Source organism: Arxiozyma heterogenica, assembly GCF_036370985.1.
Source record: "Arxiozyma heterogenica strain weizmannii chromosome Unknown scaffold_21, whole genome shotgun sequence".
Lineage (NCBI taxonomy): Eukaryota > Fungi > Ascomycota > Saccharomycetes > Saccharomycetales > Saccharomycetaceae > Arxiozyma > Arxiozyma heterogenica.
The window spans coordinates 117,944-137,598 of record NW_027042674.1 but is presented as its reverse complement, the minus strand read 5'-3'; the positions used below and the strand labels follow the sequence as shown (position 1 = coordinate 137,598).

Sequence of the window (19,655 nt, the reverse complement as noted above, 5' to 3'; positions counted from 1 at the left end):
TTCCTCTATACAGATATATATCATCTCTCTCTCTCTTTATATATATATATATATCCCTTGTATATACAATACACACTTACATACTACTTATGTATTACTTATTCTTCTATTTTTTGCCTCTACACTGTACATGCTCTCTTAGTACGAGTACATTTTCTTTCATGAAGTTCTAACTAAAGAAGACAAACAATAAATAAAATTCGAATATTAACATAAAAAAAGCTAAAGATATACGCACACACACATGTGTACATATGCCTATATGTACATACATACATATATATACAACTATACAACCTTCTAGTAGTAAGTATCCAGGTGTATAGAAAAAACAACGTACCTACAAAATTATAAAATTACAAAAAGGAAGATGCAATATAGTGTACCATTGGACACTACTGATTGGGTTGATCAAAAACAAAATAAAAGACAGTTTATTTTCTTTGATGAGCGTTTCACCATCCATTTATGGTTCAATAAAGATCTCCAAAAACCAGATGATATAAATCAAATCACCTTAGGCAATTTTACTGTTTGGATAAATGAGGCTATATTGATACAAGGACCTACACTTGATTATTTTAGGGAATTATCAAAAAATCATTGGGTCTTAAAAGAAAATATATGTTCGAAATATCTCTTCAAATCTAATGTAGTGATGAATAATGGATATGACAATGTAATCAAATTTCAAGTGAAGTATCAGATTAATAAAGATATATTCATTAAGACTGGTAGTAGTACTATGAGCACTAAAAGAAACATTGAATCAACCACCCAACAACTATCTGACTCATCATTAATTGATGATCCAGATGATAGTGTTTTACCCAGCTTTGAACCTATCTATATCTGGGATAATATGAGGGATACAACAAATCTGAAACAAAATATGACTATACAAAATGACACACAACAAATTAAAGAGATATCTGATTACCAAAATATGGAGTCACATTCACTAGAATTTCAATATCCAATATATTCATTATTAAACATGAGGTTAAGAAATTCCTATTTAAAATCACAATATTGTATATTAACATCATTGGATTTTCAAACTTCAAGATCGTTAACCCATCTATGTAATAAATATTCAATACCATTAGGTAGGACGCATTTCAAATTTGATTTGATTAAATTGGAATTGATCAATAAGGAATCAATCAATAAACATGACTTTCATATTGAAATAGAACCAATGAAGGGTCAAGGGTTCTATAACGAGGCAAAAGATAAAAGCCTATTGATTGTTTATCCATATGATTCTTTCAGTATGGCGTACAAATTACCACCACCTTTAATTTCTGACAATGTCTATCAAATGGCACAAGATTTCAATGATAATGAAAATATCGACATTAAACCACACAGAGTAAGAATCACATTAAAATACTTAGTTAATTTAGACGAAGATTTAAAGTTTAATATTCTTACTGAGTGGGAGACGGATGTCACCATAAGAAGAAGACTAAACGGGCGTGATTCATTTACTGGTTCAAATACAGGGCAATTAATTCAAATACCTAGTCAAGCCAATGGGAACAATATACTTTTAAATAATACTGCTACATTATCAAGGATATCAACCATTTCCTTAAGTTCTATTGCTAAGTTTAATAATAGCACGATAGTGAATGCTAATCAAAATAGATATTCTGGATACAAAGCAGGACAATTTGTACAACAACAACAACAACAGCAACAAATAACAATTAATCCTAATAATAGTAACATTAAATTCAAGTTCATTAATGACACAATGACTTCTGAAAGTGGTAATAAATTTATATTGAGGTTACAGATAACTAATATGTCTTCGCAACCATTAGATTCAGTAATATATTATAATAATCAGAGTCCAACTTTAATAACACAATCTATAAACTTGAGAAATAATGGATTACAAACTTTAGAGAAAAAGACAACTTGGATTCAAAGACAGAGACAAATGACTGAGGGGCTCATTTTATTATCGAACGATTATAAAGTGCCTATAATTAATCCTCATGAATCATATTTTGTAGATTTATCGTTTGTGGCAATTAGACCAGGCTATTATTCCACATTAAATGCACTCAAACTGATTGATTTAAAGACTCAAGAATGCATAGAAATTGGAAGAGCGGTGAGTGTTTTAGTGAAATAAGACAAAAAATCCTCTATTGAATTTTTTTTAACTATATAACTACATAGCATCAAATCCACTATAGACTTTAATATAAGTATCGTCAAATAGAATATCTACTCATAAAATTAGATTTTTGTCCATATATATTCTATATTAAAAATTTCAGAGTGACTATAGGATTGAAAAAAGAGGATATTGTAGTCTTTGTAACATTATCAAATAGAAGCTTGACCCTTGAGATATGATATCGCTTTAAACAAGTAAGTATATTAATTAGTTTTCCAAATTTATAATATTACTTACGATACCAATTCTGTTTCTACGTCAAGAAAACCATTTGCTATTTATCCTCCCTCTCCTACAATACCAATTAACCCCAAACATTGATTTGCTAAACAACTAAATAACATTAGTTACAAAATTCCATTTTAAAATTGAATAATATAATCTAAATTTAAGACATATAACTTAAAAAGGGCATCTTCCTGATATACAATTTTTTCTAATGAAAAATTTTAGTAAATATCTCCCCATAAAATTGCTATTAAATTTCTGATGACCACAAGCCCAAAACCATAGATCTGAATCAGTGTGAAACTTTTTTCTATCAATATGAATCTTTCAATTTCTTTCGATAACTTATTAATATATCTTATTATATTTTTCTACCATACAGATAAGTTGTCAATCTGCTGTTTAAATAAAAAAAAGAGGTTAATTCTACTGCTAGACCTGAAATGCTATTTTCTCTCCATCTTGTTTATATATATACATATTAAGGTTAGTGTCCAATATGAATATTCTCTTTTACTTTAAATACTTGCGTACAACTAATATAAAACACAAAAATTATTGTTGTTTATTTCCAGGAGCTAATCGTTAGATACCTAATTCTATAAATTACATTTATGTTTTAGTAATTATTGCTTACGAAGATTTTACAAGTAAGGCCTTTTCTTGATTTTTACTAAAAATTAATCATAAACTTCTATTCAATACTTCTTTAAACACAAAAAGAGAAAGAAAGAAAAAACACTAAAACTTAACAATCTTTTGAAATTGAAGTAATAAGATCAACTATTTTTCTATTCTTCTTGACAAAACGTTTCATGTATATGTGTCTTAAGAAGTAAACGAATTGATACTAAAATACTATACAGTCTTGATTTAGAAATGCTCGACCACTTTTATTTGTGTCGTATGTATTGTGTTTTCTTGTCTTGGATAAAACAATAGAAGTACAGTTTCTGAAACAATAGAAGTGAATATACATTATTTTTCAGAAAAAGACAATAGCCATTAGATTTTCGTGAAAAATAACATTTCTAAAGGGTAAGTTTTCCAGTTTTTAATGAAAAAAAAAAGATCAAAATGATAATATTTATGTTTTGCGGGTAACTTCCCTTGATGAAATTGGAAATTTGAAATTTGGATCCTCTCCGTCTTTCAAAGGATGTGACAAGCCATTTTAAAATAATATTTGATGTATTGACAAGCCTGATAGAGGCAGAAAGAGAACAAGATATGTCCCCTTCTTCTGTACGACTAACATATTTATTATATGAGTTATTAAGGTGCATTTGTATGTATTTTTGACAACTGATATTGACCAAGGTTATTCAAAGAAGGGAAAAAAGGAAAAGGAGAAACATATCAAATTGATACAACAACAATAACAACAACAGTAATAGCACCTTCGTCTTTCAAATATTTATTGATATAGATAAACAATGGCTGACAGATTTCCTGCTTTAGACCCAAATGAAGATATACAAAACCAATCGACTACTCCAGTAGACACTCATGACGAAACTGACTTCTTAAAAAGAGAAGCTGAAGTCCTTGGCGATGAATTTAAGACTGAACAAGATGCTGATCTATTAAGTGATAGCATCAATAATAATCGGGAAGAAGAAGAAGAAGAAGGGGAAGAGGAATTTGATGAATTTACTTCTAATAATGACAACATAAACAATGACACTACTGCTAATGAAGCATCTGTGATTCAGGAACCAAATAATCATGATAATTTAATAAAGGACAATACGCTACCCAACTCGGATGAAACCAATTCAAAAGTTAACGAAAATGCTGAAAAAATTATTGCTGAATGGAAATTAACTCGTGGGTCTGAAATTTCTGAGAGAGATGAAAGAGAATTAAAGGAGAAAAATGATTTACAAAATGAAGCAATCACTTATATAGATCAGTTTTATGAAAATTATAATAAAAAGAAACAAGAAGGTATTAAAGCCACACAAACTGCTGCAAAGGAATTCTTGGCCAAAAGAGACCAATTCTTTCAACAAGAAGGCACTACAACATGGGATCGTGCATTGCAGTTGATTAACGAAGACGATGCGGCTGTTGTAAATGGTAGAGACAGAAGTAAGTTTAAAGAAATTTTACAAAGATTGAAAGGTAAGGCAAATGTTCCTGGTGCATAAATTGCTTGAATATCCAAATTAATCTCTGACCTCCAATTAGAACTGTTTATGTTCTACCTGATACATATACATAGCCACATATATACGTATATACACATATGTATGTATAGTTTTGAAATAAAAAGGAGGGCATAGAAATCTCTTTTTATTAATTATTGACTGGCAACAGCCCAGAATGGCAGCCTTGTCTCAAAACTGCCATATTTATCGTTGAAGCTCGAAGAATCTATTTGATAATATTTCCATGCGTGTAAATATAGAACCATATCAGTAAAATCTTCGGGATCTTCCATTAAAGGCAATTCACATTTATCACAGGTTAAACCTCTATCGTTCTTCCTTAAGGATACTAATCTACTTTGTCTAACATCAGTTGCTTCTTTAATTAGCTGATCAAAATCAGCAGCCAATTGGTCTCTATTGAGACACTCTTCCCATGCTTCATATTTTCTGATGAAATCTAAATACAGAGGGTATTTTGTTACTTGCGAACAGTACAACGTATCATTTACTATAGGATAACCTAACCTAAAAAGATGGATTCTAATCTGATGGGTTCTGCCTGTCAAGGGTTTACATATTACTACACTTTGATTTGTAGCCATATCATACCAATATGGATATATTATTGTCTCTGCTGGACGCGATGGACCCAATCCGTTTGGGAACTGTTTTTTTGTTTGGACAGTGTAAATGGGGGATTCACATTTAATTAAACAATTTGAGTCTAGATCAATATTTAATGGGTCAATTGGTGATAAAATTTGCTTATTATTACTAATATTATTATTATTACTACTACTACTATTATTATTATTAATGACTACAGACCCTGGGAATTTACCATGGACTCTAGCTAAATACAATTTTTGCATATCATGAGACTGAATACCTGTTTGAATGATATTGGCCATTTGCTTATTTTTGGCTAATATTGTCACACCAGATGTAACTTTATCTAATCTATGACAGGGATACAGATTTGTATCTATTTCTATACTGCTATTATTATTAGTAGTATATGGTGTTAAACTATGTTTAATCACTCCAGTTAAAGTATTATAATAATATCCACCTGTCGGATGTACAGGGATACCACATGGTTTATCTACCACAATCAAATCATTATCCTCAAATACAACGGGAATCCCATCTATAAAACGATCATTTTCAATGATGCATTGATCTTTTGATACATCTAACCAATATTTGATGGGTGGTTCATGCTTATGTATTATGGTCTCTAAGATATCGCCGGAACGAATGATTATATTATTATTTATAATCAGATTTGAAGAGGGGGGTGAAGTGGTGGAAAATAAAGGCAATTCAATACCATCTCTATACAATTTATATTTGCTATTGAAGATTGCTCTAGTATAATAATCTTTATCAAAGGACCTAAATTCTTTAACTAAGACATCTAATAACGGTTTCCCTACCCATCTACCTTTAACAAAAATCCTATTCTTATGATAATATGGTGTTACATATCTGAAGCCATTTTTTATACGTATAGATACCATCCTTTTTGGTATTAATGCTAATAATAGCCACTTGAATGGAATTATAATAGTACGATATGCATATTTGTATGTACATAGAATAACCAATTATTATATAATAAGTTTTGTTTCAAACCTGTTGTATGAATAGCATAATATAGATGGGGAGAGGGGACTTAAGACAAAGATAAAAAAAAAAATAATTGTGAAATAAATATATATTAATCATTAATTCAATAAATAAGTAAATAAATAAGTAAGCAAAAAACAGACATCTACTATGTATACTTAGTACGTAGAAGCTAATATAATATGCATATAAGAATCTTTCACCGATTTATTCGTTTAAGTATAACTATTACTCTAATGAAAACGATAGAGATAATTTCATTTTCTTCTTCTATTTTTAACTTTACCAGCTTTAGTATTTTTTGACAGTTCAGCTTCTTCTTCAGCAATCAACTGTTCTTTAATTTTCTTTTGTCTCATTTTTTCTAATCTACGTTCTTCTTCTTGTATTTGTCTCGCAGTCTTTTGTTTTGCACCTTGTTCCCATTTAGCAGCTTCTTCAGCCTCTGCTCTCTCAGCAGCTTCTCTTTCCTTTTTAGCAGCATTCTCTCTCTTTTTGGCTAACCCTGCAGCCTTTTTAGATGCAGATTCTCTAAATGTTTTACCCATACTTTAAAATATCCCCAATATATTTCAATGCCCTTTTAAATACTATATACACTTTTTATTTTAATCATCCACTCGATCCTACTTTGTATATCAGGGAATTCAATTAAAAAAAAAAAAGAAAGTAAGAATATCAAGTCCCTTGTAGAACAAGCAAACAAATAGATACTAAAGGGGCGGAGAGCTACGTATGAAACATATAAGTACAACTATACACATAACTATCCTAAACGTGAACTACATAACAGACAACAAAGAGAGCAAGAAGCACCACAGCGTTATTAAAGGATTGTGTTCATTTTTTCACAGACATTGCTCGTCTAGTTAAACAGAACATTATTTTTATAGTAGTGATAATGCTAGTACAAAGTTTAAGTGAGTAAATTTTTTTTTCTTACAAAAAGAAAACAAAAAAGATGAAAAAACAAAAAAAAAAAGAAATTTACTCTGTTCATCCCGTCTTTCTCATATTCCGCAGACCGGAATTCAATCCACTTCGGAATATATTGCGGGTTTGGAAAACCGTCATAAACCCGGATACCCGATAACCTCGCGGAGTTTAGAAAGGAAACTGACCATCACCCAGGCACCCACACGGCATTACATTAGAGGTGTTTGGGTGTTTAGCCACAATATTTCTTATTTTAATGATTTTTTTCGTTTTTATGCACTGAAAACACAGCCGCCAAACTATTGTATGGATATATTATATGCAAACATATAATATAATATGATTTATATATATATATACATTATCATAAACATTTTACTATAAGTATACTGCTCGACATTTAAAGACAACTTTAGTCCTTGAGGTATATCTTCTACTACAAGCACACAGAACTATACAACAATTATACAACCCTCTATGGTTGTCTGATTCTTCACTATCTTTATTTTATTTTTTTTTTCTAATTGAATCATTCTGGCTACTATTTAATGTGTTCTTTTTTTTAATTCTTTTTTTTTTTTTTTTTGATTTCTTGGTCTTCGTTTTCTTTACCCCTTTTCAATAACTGCTACAATTACAGTGAGGATTTTCTAAACAGTTTGAGATGAAATTGTTACAAAATAATTCTGTAACTAGTAGTAAAAAACAAAATAATTCTACAAATAAGCCTCCAACGTTATTGTTACATGTTTCTGTACTCAGGACAAAAAATATCGAAGTATTCCAAACTTTCAGAGATTGTTGTCCAGTATGTTATATCTCAACAAATAAATATGTGATTAAAAAGACAAACGTGTTACAAAATTCTAACTCCAATTGGAATCAATTGATTAAATTACATCTACCTAAATATCCAAATGACGACAAGTTAAGGATCGTTATATACGATTTATTACCAGGTGCTTATAAAGAATATAGTGATAGAGTTGATAATAATAATAATAATAATAATAATAATACTATTATTATTCATGAAAAGCAAAAATATTTAAAATATAAAAGAGATCTTTCCCCGACTAGATCGATGGCATCCCCCTCATCATCTTCTTCTGTATGTCTGTTGTCCTCTTCACAATCCAGTTCATCGGTGGATACCCATATTCATAATAAAAAGTGTAATAATATTAACAGTAGAAGCAGGAGTAGAAGCAGGAGTAATAGTAATAACAATCTTTCATCTACATTGACTGTCCACGGCTCAATCTTTGCGAATGATAATTATAATATTACTACTAATACATCTACTAATAATCGGCACATATATATAGGTGAAACACAAATTTCAATCAACGAAATATTTAGGGATTCCTCAATCAATAATCAGTTCAATTTTAATCAGTTAAATCAACCTAAATGGTATATATTATACGATAAAAAGCGAGAGAAAGTATATAAAGATTCCAAATCAATGAAAAAAGCTTTTCCTGTAGGTGAAATTCAACTTGGTTTCTTACTTACATGTAGTCAGAAAAGAAATTTTACTACTTTAAAAGCTTTTATCTTATGGGAACAAAGATTAAATAATTATAGAAATAAGAAATTGTCATTCAAATACCAAAATTCTAATAATAATAATTATAATGATGATAATGATAGTTCAGATCAATTGACCTCTTCGGATATCTCTTCTATTAATTCTGTGGACTCTACTTCTTCGTCCTTATCTTCCTTTATTTCCCTGGGCTCTACTGCTTCCTCATTATGTGTATCTCATCCCCTCACTCCTTCCTCTGCTTCTTCTTCCTCTTCTTTTATCGAAATAGATTCTGCTATCTCAAATAATGGATCTACTAATAAAATCGAAGATAACTCTGAAGGTGGAGAGGAAGAAGAAGAAGAAGAAGAAGAAGTTCAAGATTCTCTCCATATTTTAGATTTACAATCTTTAGCCACTGCTTTAGATGAATATGATGTAGTGGATCCAACAAATATATCTAAGCAACCATTCCTTACTCACATCAAGAATGCTAATTCAGACTATGCAACTGATTCAGATATATCTAGTAACTCAGACACTGAATCTATCCTAAGTAATGTTTTAATATACGAAAAAAATAATCAAAATAAATTATTGAGTTTGAAAAAAAGATCCAGATATAAATATAATCATAATAAGGATCATTTCAAAAACTATAGTAAAAATAATCATTTTAAAATCTTTAAAAGAAAACATTCTTTGGGTGTAATATACATGGAAATTGTCAATATAATAGACCTGCCCGTATTGAAGAATAAATTATCAAGGAAAAACTATGATATGGATCCATTTGTTATTATTACTTTTGGTAGACGTGTATTTAAGACATCATCTAAGTATAACACTTTAAATCCATATTTTAATGAATTTATAGCATTCGAAATATTTCCTAGTGAAACTCGATTTAATTTCCATTTTAAAGTGATGGATAGAGATTCAATCTCGTTTCATGACGAGATTGCTGAATATAATCTATCATGGATCGATATTTTATCCAACTTGAATAATCAAAATAAAAACGGCAATAATTTTGATGAAAAAAAAGGATGGATTGAATTAAATTTACCTTTAAATTTTTTATATCATCAAAATGTAAAATCCAATCCAATACTGACCATTAAGATTAAATATTCATCGTATTTGATGTTGAAAAGAGAGTTTTGGGAATATTCAGTCTATAATGACATTTTGAAAAATCAACTTGATGTTGTTGAATTAATGTTATATTTAGATAGAATCGGTTCCTTTACTGATAATGATGCTATTACATTTTTTCATCATGTTAATAAGTCAGCATGGGCAGGTGATCAGTTAACAAGGGAAGAATTGATTCAGGGATTGGTTACTTGGAAGAAAATGTCTGAATTTAGATCTGTTTGGGAATGCCCTAATTGTCTTAAGATTAAAAAGAGTCATAATAATAATAAGATTGATCGAAAATTGAAAATTTCATCAGAAAATGATATATTTATTCACTTTGCTCTTTGTTTATTTGAAGGTCAGAAAAAATTGTTAAAACCTACATATATATCGTCTGCTTTTGCATCAAAACGTTGGTTTAGTAAAATTTTAATAAAATTATCATATGGTAAATATGCTTTAGGTTCCAATAATGCAAACATTTTAGTACAGGACAGAGATACTGGGATCATTGTTGAAGAAAAAATTAGTGCCCATGTTAAAGTGGGATTAAGAATCATTTATAATGGTAAAGGTAAAGAATCCAAGAACTTTAAATATCTTCTAAAAACACTATCAGTAAGGCAAGGTAGGAAGTTTGATAATCCGGCATCTGTAAAACAAATTGATTCCTTTATTAAATTCCATCATTTGGACATGTCACAATGTCTTGATACGAAATATAGTACATTCAATGAATTTTTTTACAGGAAACTAAAACCTGGAAGTAGAGTCATTGAAAGTCATTCTCCTCAATATATAACTTCACCTGCAGATTCGAGGCTTACAGTGTTCTCATCTATCGAAAGTGCCAAAGAGATTTGGATTAAATCATCAAGTTTTACTCTAAAAAGGTTGACAAATAACTATAATAACAGTAGATATAATGATTCTAACACTAGCTTGGCGATTTTTCGGTTGGCACCGCAAGATTACCATAGATTTCATGCTCCTTGTGATGTTACCATCGGGAAACCAATTCACATAAGTGGAGAATACTATACAGTTAATCCAATAGCTATACGTAGTGCGTTAGATGTATTTGGTGAAAATGTGAGAACCATTATTCCAATGGTATCAGAAGTGTTTGGTGAATTTCTCATGATAGCAGTAGGCGCCATGATGGTTGGGTCTATTGTATTGACATGTAAAGAAGGCGACTTTATTTTGAAAGGAGAAGAACTTGGGTATTTCAAATTTGGTGGATCTACGATAATTCTGTTAATACCTAAAAATAATATAAGATTCGATTCTGATTTAATCGTTAATAGTACAGAACAGATTGAGACTTTAGTCAAAGTAGGAATGTCAGTCGGTCATGTACCAGGCGTCAAAGATATTAAACGTAAAAGAAAAGAAGTTACCGATTCTTTAGAATTAGACAAAATAAAAAGCTCTATAACGATTACAGAAGAGGATGTGCATAGATTGGATGGTACCACATGGCAATATAATACTCTGACTGGGTTGATTAAAAATGATTATGGGAATAATAATATTGTAACAATTAAAGAGAATGAAACACAAGATACTATGCAATCGTCAACATCGATACAATGTACACCTACCATTAATGTTACAAATGATTAGATGACTTGATGATGTAGAAATTGTTAACTCCTATTAGATACAGTTCATTCTATTTTATTATCAATGGTATTATTCTTTTTTTTTTTTAGTATTTTACGTTAGTATACTTTAAGTTCCAGCACAGCATCTTCTCTATTTAATTTATACATAAATATAGGCATTTTTATATAATCTATATATGCATTCTTAAAATACAATCTTTTGAATTTTTTACTTATGTTACTAATTGATGATAGTTAATGAAAAGTTTGTTGAATTCAAAAAATAAAAAGAATAAATAAGATCTTCGTAACTTAATTATTTAAACACCAAATTATTTACAAATGGACATTTCTTTTCCTCTTTTTGTTTTATTGTTACCTATTCACACGATAATCGTTATTCATCTTAGCTAATTAATACTCGTATGATGCTACTTTCCTTTCAATTGGTACATTCTTAGATGGATCATTAGCATTAGCGCCATATGTATGATCAGTACCAAATTTCGCATCCCTAAAAGACCTTCTTTCTGGACAAACATCAATCCTGTCTAAAAATTTATTTGATAATTGTGGTATTATTGGTTGTGTTAAAATTGATAAGATCCTAGAAATATCCATAGTTAAAAATATTATTGCATCTTGTCTTCTTTGATTTGTATTTGTCTTGTTCCATGGTTTTGTAGTTTGAATAAATAAATTAAGTTGATCAATAAGTTTCCAAATATCCTTTATAATATGATTGTATTGGAATGTTTCCATCTTTACGGAGTAGGTTTGTTGGAATGATTCTAATTGATTGAAAATAGAATCCACTTGTTCATTTTCAACAAGAGATAAGGATTGTTCTTGCCATATATTAAGAAAATCATCTTTACTTGAAATATTGCCATACGTTTTATTGACTGCTCTTGATAGATCAAATTTCGATTTTGCATTACAACATCTATTAATTAGGTTACCCCATTTAGAGATAAATATGTTTCTACACTTTGATAGATCTTCATTTTTAAAATTATTATCATGATTTAATTGTGAATTTTCCAAGATTGACCAACGAATGATATCTTTACCATATTGTAATGGTAATTCCATTGGGTCAATGACGTTACCTAAAGATTTGGACATTTTGACACCTTGTGAGAGCCAATGATCATGAATGATAACTCGTTTTGGTAATGGTAGTCCAGCAGAAAGAAGAAAGCTTGGCCAATACCAACAATGGAATTTCATAATATCTTTGCCAATAATGTGTGTAGTTTGGGACCAATATTTTAGCATAGTATTGTTGTTATTGTCACTGTTATATAGATTCTCCAGTGGTCCTAAAGAGGAAATATAGTTGGTTAATGCATCAAACCAAACATAGATACTCTGTGTAGAATCATTCGGCACTGAGATAGCCCAAGACAACCTTTCTGATGGTCTAGAGATAGATAAATCTGATAAGTTTGTGGATTTCAACTCATTCAATAAAGACAGTCTTTTTGATTCAGGGAAAATCCACGCATTGAGACCCTTTCTTGAATGTAAGTCAATCAACTGATTTTGAAAATCAGATAATTTAAAGAAATAGTTTGTCTCCTTATGATACGTTACTTCATTATTTGTCTCGGTGTTAACATATTTAACCTCCTTATCATCATTCTCCAGCTTGATAATTTTGGATTCAGGATAAAAAGTCTCATCTGAGACAGAATACCAACCTTGATGAATATCTTTATAGATGTGGCCGTTTTGGAAACATTTCTCCCACAATTTTTTAACATTTTTAATATGTTTGATATCTGTGGTCCTGATAAAATTCGTATAATTGATATCGTATTGAGCATCTAAACTTTTAAATTTTGGTGTTAATGTATCTACGAATTTCAAAGGATCAGCATATCCATTCCTGATGGCTGCTTGCTGTATCTTCAAACCATGTTCGTCTGTACCTGTTGTGAATTTACTGTTATATAGTTGTAGTTGGTTCCATCTATGTTGAACATCGGCCAATAATGAAGAATATAAGTGACCTAAATGTGGAGATGCATTAGGATAGAAAATTGGAGTAGTTATATGTCGGTAAATTGAAGGACACATATCTTACCAAAAAACATCAAATATTCATGCATGTACTACCTATTCAGGTCACAGACCAAGCTAATGAATACAAATGCCAAAACCCGATATTATTATTGTTGTTTTTTTAAAAATATCCTTATATCTCTTCACCTACACACATAATAAATATACTGTATATATCATATATTTCATTCGGTATTTAATAAATCCATTGGAAAAATCCCTTGCAAGAATCTCGAGGCCTTTGAGAAAATTGAAAAAAACGGAAGAAAGAAAGAAAACCCTAAATGTATGGTGTATTGTCACCATGACAACAGACTTTTTTCTACTTCTTTCTTCCCAAGCCCTAAATTTAGACAAAGATAGCCATTAGGGCAAATACACTATAGAAGATAGCCAGAGGATAGGCAATCAATGCTCTGGCGTTATGCAACTGTAGTAGAGAGTTTAAGAAACCAGATGAGGACCAAGTACTCCAAATGACAAAGAGCATGGCTAGTAGATATCCCATAGTGTTGTTCAATTTACAGAATATCCCGAAGAAAGTTAGAAAACATAGTGGTAAAAAACAATAGCCTAGGATGGATGCTGTAGTGAAGAATTGCAGTCTGTTATTGTTACTAGAAGACATCAATTTAGATAAGTAATGCAACGATAGGGTACCAAACAATGCCACACCATATATATAACCAAAGTGAGCTTTACCTGCCAATAGAAGACACAGACCGAACCACATAAAGAAGATTAAGGGGCCTGCGAAATCTGAATCGTTTAAGATCTCTTGTGACATGATACCGTTGGAACCCATTACACCTAATGGGTTAAGTACTATCTTAGTCTTTGTTATAATATGGTCAAAATTAATCCCAATTTCCTCTAATAAAGGTGGTTCATGTGCATAACCACGGGTTGATAAAGCGTTAAGCAACCCGTGGGGTAGGGGATCAGGAGCAATGCCCATCATACCACCATTCGTAAATTGATTATTGCCACCAATATCCATATTGTTGTGGTTGTTGAAACCAAAGAACGTGGATCCTCCAGTATTCATATTCATGGACCCCTGAGGGAAGTTAAACTGTGGGTTACCATTATTATAGTTCATTATTCTTTGAGTACTATTTTACTGTCTTTGATATACCTCTAACCCTCTCTCCCAGAAATGGAAAAACTATATGCATAAATCAATGGAGACTTGTTTTCGCACGTATTAATATGAGCAGATACAGATACATAAAAATGTATACCCATATATACAAGTATGTATTAAATAGTAGTATTACTTTCTTCTGTTTAGACATTGAAATCAATATTTTGAAATTTGTGCACAGGAAAAAAAAAAATAACAAAAAAAATTAAAAAATAAATAAATGAATAAATAAAATCTTTCAAAAATTGAAGATCAAGAAGAAGAACATCGCACACTGATATAACAAACTCATACGCATTCATCTCTGTATCTATAGATAGGTAGAGATATATACAAGTATTTATGAACATTCTAATCCAAGTAAATAAATTAGAGTTAAATTAGATAGGATAAAGCACAACTGAGAAAAAAGTCGATACAAAATGGGTATTATCGAAAAGATTAAAGCCATCGAAGAGGAAATGGCAAGAACCCAAAAGAATAAAGCCACTGAACATCATTTAGGTTTATTAAAGGGGAAACTTGCACGTTATAGACAGCAACTTTTGGCAGATGAGGCCAATGCCAGTGGGGGATCCGGTGGAGGCCAAGGTTTTGAAGTGGCCAAGTCCGGTGATGCCCGTGTAGTTTTGATAGGTTATCCATCCGTTGGTAAATCTTCATTACTTGGTAAGATCACTTCTACAAAATCTGAAATTGCACATTATGCTTTCACTACATTAACCTCTGTTCCTGGTGTCTTAAAATACGGTGGTGCTGAGATTCAGATTGTGGATTTGCCCGGTATCATATATGGTGCATCTCAGGGGAAAGGTCGTGGTAGGCAAGTTGTTGCTACTGCAAGAACTGCAGATTTAATATTAATGATCCTTGACGCCACAAAGAGTGAACATCAACGTGAATCGTTAGAACATGAACTAGAAGCAGTTGGTATTAGATTAAATAAAGAGAAGCCAAACATCTATTTTAAGAAGAAAGAGACCGGTGGGATTAAAATTACGTTTGTATCTCCGCCTTTACCAGGTAAATTAGATGAAATGACAATTAAAGCAATTTTAAGAGATTATCGTATTCATAACTGTGAAATCCTTGTACGTGATTCCACATGTACAGTAGATGATTTTATTGATATCATTAATGACCAACACAGAAATTATATTAAGTGTTTGTATGTGTATAATAAGATCGATGCGGTGTCGTTGGAGGAAGTAGATCGTCTAGCAGCTGAGCCAAACACTGTGGTGATGTCGTGTGAAATGGATCTAGGAATACAAGATGTTGTTGAAGAGATTTGGTATCAATTAAATCTGTCTCGTGTTTATACAAAGAAACGTGGCCAAAAACCTGTATTTGATGATCCTTTGGTAGTAAGAAATGGATCTACGGTCGGGGATCTTTGTCATTCTATCCATAGAGATTTTAAGGATAAATTTAAGTACGCTTTGGTATGGGGATCTTCTGCAAAACATTCTCCACAAAAATGTGGTTTAAATCATAAAGTCAATGATGAGGATGTAATTACATTATTCACTAAATAAATGGTTGTCATATATTGTCATACATTATATATAACTTCATTTTCATAAGCAGGTAATAAAATAGTAGATATAAGAAAGAGATATGAGCTAATGATTATTGAATATAATAAAGAATAAATAAATGCAACAATAACAATAATAAAAGACATGTGCTTTTTTTTTTCTTTTACCCACACACAGATGTATACATATATTTACATATAAACTATATGATATTTTTTGTATTTTTATTACTTAATTGTACAGATAACACCTGGTTAAAAAATCGGGTGTTATTTAAAGAATAAGAAGCCAATTGAGCTTCTTGTTCGTCAGACATCGCAACCCAGGCTAATGTATCTTTACCAGATTGTATTGTAATTTTGATAACCTCTCCATATTCACTGAATAAAAGATACAGATTTTCTCTTAACTTATTATTTGATAGATGAAGACCTGAACACCTTACATAGCATGTTGATGACATTTCTACGTATACGTGTTTGGCTGTTACAATTGGTGTATTTTGATGTATTTCTTTCTTTCTTGTTTAAAAGTCATCTGTCGAGATGATGATATTCTTCTTTTCGATTTTTTCATTTTGTCTTTTTTTTGTTTTATTTGATTTCGATTTGTTTTGTTTTGTTATTTTATGTAGAGGGAGATTAGTCAACCTTCTTCTTCTCTTGAAAGGAAATGGATAAAAGAACAAGAGTAAGAAGAACAAGAAGAAAAGAGAAGCAAATATTATATGCAAGACTAGTCACCGTTCTTTAAAAGAAAATATACTACTCTATCAAAAGATATGGTTAAATAATATTGCATTTACGTTATTCGACAACATTATATAATATATAGATAGATGCAACCATATTTAATAACAGTTGATGGATAGCTTTTAGAAATCGTCCAACTGTCTTATACCATCTTTATCCACTACTTTAACGAACACACCCTTGAAATCGATCGGCATTCTCTTTTCCAATTCATTGATACACAATTTTAATAGAGTTATTCCCTCATCTAAAGTCATATCTGGTCTATAATGATGATCCAAAAGTGAGAAAGTATAAAAGCCTGCATAACCATGTGCTGCATATGGTAATTCTACTTGTGTTCCTAAATAGTCAATCTGGTATAAATGAGGTTCTATAACTTCCTCACTTTTATCATTTGTAGTTTTAGAAATATCAACACCACCTATTAGGACATTTACTTGGAAGGGTTTGCGTGACCTAAGAGACTTAGCCAACTCCAGTCTGACAAAACTGGCCGTCGAACCAACAGATAGATCATGGTTTTCTCTAGTAGAATACAGTTTCATATTAGCTTGGATATATTCTGCGAATTGTACGGTATCACCAGCTTCCCCTGTGAACCCCATTACAGTGTGTGGAGTCAATTCCCTTGTCTTGTCATCATCTGCTTTCAATACTGATATACCTCTTGTGGCAGCTTTAGAGGTGGCCAAAATTACACTATCCTTAACTTTAATACCCAATAAAATATCCATATCTGAAATATAAATAAACAATCGATCAATTAATCAAAATAAAGTATAAAGCTTGACTTTATCTTGCTCTTGTAATACTTCCGGCGAGCTACCGACCCTTCTGACCTTCTTCTTCCATTGCGAAGTCCAGTGTAGTTTCATTAAATACTCCATCTACAAGACATAAACTGTCTTGTTTTATTTTCTTCTTCTACTACAAAAAAAGGTTTTCTTGCCTCCAAAAAAGAAAAAAAAAAAAAACAAGTTCTTTTTTCTTTTTTTTTTTCCCGTTTTGCCACAGTTTTGTTTTTTTATGCAGATTACCCGGATTGTTGCATCCAGACACCCGCAGAATTTCTTGATTTCTCGAGCATTTCTGTATTATTTTCTATAGTTTTGTGAGGGGGAAGAATGATACATTAGAAGTGATATGCATAGTTGGTAGTTGAGCAATGGATATTGGTGTTTTGGTGGTAACTTCTACTACTTGGTAGTGGTTGGTTCAATCCTAGAATCACGCCAGTGTAATAGTAGAGATAAAGTAAACAACAAGCTACTCTTTTCTGTCTCCTGTAAAAGTTTGCAATTGAAGTTGTCAATCATGTCTCTACCTAGTGCCGCTGATATGGAGCATTATTACCAAAATTGTTACCCCTTTCCTGCTGTGTTTTCCTGGCTGAATAGGAAAAATCCTAATGATGATAATGGTGGTATAGAATCTGGTCAAGAGGGAGCCGAAAATGATAATTGTATCAGAACAAGAGAATTTGCCATGGCTTTTCGTTCAGGTGCCTATAAACGTTACAACTCTATCTCTACTTTAAGAGAGTTTAAAGAAATGATTTGCAAATTTAATCCAGATAGATTTGAAATTGGTGCAATCTATAATAAACCACCAAAGGATAGGGAGATACTAATGAAATCTGAATTGGTACCGCAAAGGAAAGAATTGGTGTTTGATATCGATATGGATGACTATGATTCCTTCCGTACTTGTTGCCAAGGGGCTCAGGTATGTCATAAATGCTGGAAGTTTATCATTTTAGCCATGGATGTTATTAATGTTGCACTATCTGAAGATTTTGCGTTTCATGATTATTTGTGGGTCTTCTCTGGTAGGCGTGGTGCTCACTGCTGGTGTAATGATCAACGTGCAATGGGTCTTACTGACATACAGCGTAGAAATATTCTAGACTACTTAAATGTTATTAAGGATAGGTCGTTATCGAAAAGATTAAATCTAAAAAGACCCTACCACCCACATTTGAGCCGTTCTTTGGATATGTTAAAACCTTACTTCATGGATTTTATTTTGATTGAACAAGATCCCTGGAGAGATAATAATAACGCAATAAGGACTCTTTTACCCAATATAGGTGACAAGATTTTGGTCGACGCCCTGACAAAGTTTTGGATGAATGAACAACCTAATAGATCTAGTCTTGATAAATGGAATGATATAGATGATTTTGCTTCTAATTTGAAATTTAATAATAATCAAAGACGTAAGGAATTTATGTTTAGACTGAAACAATGGAAAGAAGATATTGTTATGTTGATTTTATACCCAAAATTAGATATTGAAGTCACAAGGCAACTGATCCATCTTTTAAAAGCACCATTTTGTGTACATCCAGCTACAGGGAACATTTGTGTTCCTATTAATTCCAGCAGTTTTACTCCTGATAAAGCACCAAAATTGGTCACCATTCAGGAAGAATTTAATAATTCCAATGGTCAACCGCCAAAATCTTTACAACCTTTCATTGATTACTTCCAAAATCATGTAACTCAATTTAATAATGAATTTAATAAGAAGAGGAAGTTAGATTCAGAAGAAATTAAATCAGAATAAAATAAAAAAAAAAACAATGAATAAATATTCACAATTTTTTTTCTACATATATATGTAATGTAGTATAGTTATGTATGATTTGTTATAGAACAATGCATCTGTAATATTATAAACAAAAGTAAAGAAAAGAAATGAAAA

General features: G+C 31.1%; 11 protein-coding genes across 11 annotated transcripts; 5 read left to right on the top strand and 6 right to left on the bottom strand.

Moving 5' to 3' along the window:
- Positions 1-370: 370 nt before the first annotated feature.
- Positions 371-2,149, top strand: TRS65 (Trs65p; the record flags this gene model as incomplete). The annotated part of the gene is made up of 1 exon (XM_064859093.1): positions 371-2,149. One exon carries the CDS (start codon positions 371-373, stop codon positions 2,147-2,149), a length of 1,779 nt encoding a protein of 592 aa, XP_064713902.1.
- A 1,712-nt stretch (positions 2,150-3,861) lies between these two features.
- On the top strand, positions 3,862-4,578 carry CLC1 (clathrin light chain CLC1; the record flags this gene model as incomplete). The annotated part of the gene is made up of 1 exon (XM_064859092.1): positions 3,862-4,578. One exon carries the CDS (start codon positions 3,862-3,864, stop codon positions 4,576-4,578), a length of 717 nt encoding a protein of 238 aa, XP_064713901.1.
- A 152-nt stretch (positions 4,579-4,730) lies between these two features.
- On the bottom strand, positions 4,731-6,104 carry PUS6 (pseudouridine synthase PUS6; the record flags this gene model as incomplete). The annotated part of the gene is made up of 1 exon (XM_064859091.1): positions 4,731-6,104. The coding sequence occupies one exon, from the start codon at positions 6,102-6,104 to the stop codon at positions 4,731-4,733; it is 1,374 nt and encodes a 457-aa protein (XP_064713900.1).
- Positions 6,105-6,470: 366 nt separating this feature from the next.
- On the bottom strand, positions 6,471-6,761 carry LSO2 (Lso2p; the record flags this gene model as incomplete). Its single annotated transcript, XM_064859090.1, has 1 exon — positions 6,471-6,761. The coding sequence occupies one exon, from the start codon at positions 6,759-6,761 to the stop codon at positions 6,471-6,473; it is 291 nt and encodes a 96-aa protein (XP_064713899.1).
- A 1,052-nt stretch (positions 6,762-7,813) lies between these two features.
- PSD2 (phosphatidylserine decarboxylase 2) lies at positions 7,814-11,455 on the top strand (the record flags this gene model as incomplete). The annotated part of the gene is made up of 1 exon (XM_064859089.1): positions 7,814-11,455. One exon carries the CDS (start codon positions 7,814-7,816, stop codon positions 11,453-11,455), a length of 3,642 nt encoding a protein of 1,213 aa, XP_064713898.1.
- Positions 11,456-11,850: 395 nt separating this feature from the next.
- MSM1 (methionine--tRNA ligase MSM1) lies at positions 11,851-13,521 on the bottom strand (the record flags this gene model as incomplete). Its single annotated transcript, XM_064859088.1, has 1 exon — positions 11,851-13,521. The coding sequence occupies one exon, from the start codon at positions 13,519-13,521 to the stop codon at positions 11,851-11,853; it is 1,671 nt and encodes a 556-aa protein (XP_064713897.1).
- Positions 13,522-13,855: 334 nt separating this feature from the next.
- On the bottom strand, positions 13,856-14,608 carry YIP1 (transporter YIP1; the record flags this gene model as incomplete). The annotated part of the gene is made up of 1 exon (XM_064859087.1): positions 13,856-14,608. The coding sequence occupies one exon, from the start codon at positions 14,606-14,608 to the stop codon at positions 13,856-13,858; it is 753 nt and encodes a 250-aa protein (XP_064713896.1).
- A 467-nt stretch (positions 14,609-15,075) lies between these two features.
- On the top strand, positions 15,076-16,191 carry RBG2 (Rbg2p; the record flags this gene model as incomplete). The annotated part of the gene is made up of 1 exon (XM_064859086.1): positions 15,076-16,191. One exon carries the CDS (start codon positions 15,076-15,078, stop codon positions 16,189-16,191), a length of 1,116 nt encoding a protein of 371 aa, XP_064713895.1.
- A 205-nt stretch (positions 16,192-16,396) lies between these two features.
- Positions 16,397-16,657, bottom strand: MSL1 (U2 snRNP complex subunit MSL1; the record flags this gene model as incomplete). The annotated part of the gene is made up of 1 exon (XM_064859085.1): positions 16,397-16,657. The coding sequence occupies one exon, from the start codon at positions 16,655-16,657 to the stop codon at positions 16,397-16,399; it is 261 nt and encodes an 86-aa protein (XP_064713894.1).
- Positions 16,658-17,068: 411 nt separating this feature from the next.
- PRE1 (proteasome core particle subunit beta 4) lies at positions 17,069-17,801 on the bottom strand (the record flags this gene model as incomplete). Its single annotated transcript, XM_064859084.1, has 2 exons — positions 17,069-17,685; positions 17,780-17,801. The coding sequence occupies 2 exons, from the start codon at positions 17,799-17,801 to the stop codon at positions 17,069-17,071; spliced, it is 639 nt and encodes a 212-aa protein (XP_064713893.1).
- A 462-nt stretch (positions 17,802-18,263) lies between these two features.
- On the top strand, positions 18,264-19,517 carry PRI1 (DNA primase subunit PRI1; the record flags this gene model as incomplete). Its single annotated transcript, XM_064859083.1, has 1 exon — positions 18,264-19,517. One exon carries the CDS (start codon positions 18,264-18,266, stop codon positions 19,515-19,517), a length of 1,254 nt encoding a protein of 417 aa, XP_064713892.1.
- Positions 19,518-19,655: the final 138 nt, after the last annotated feature.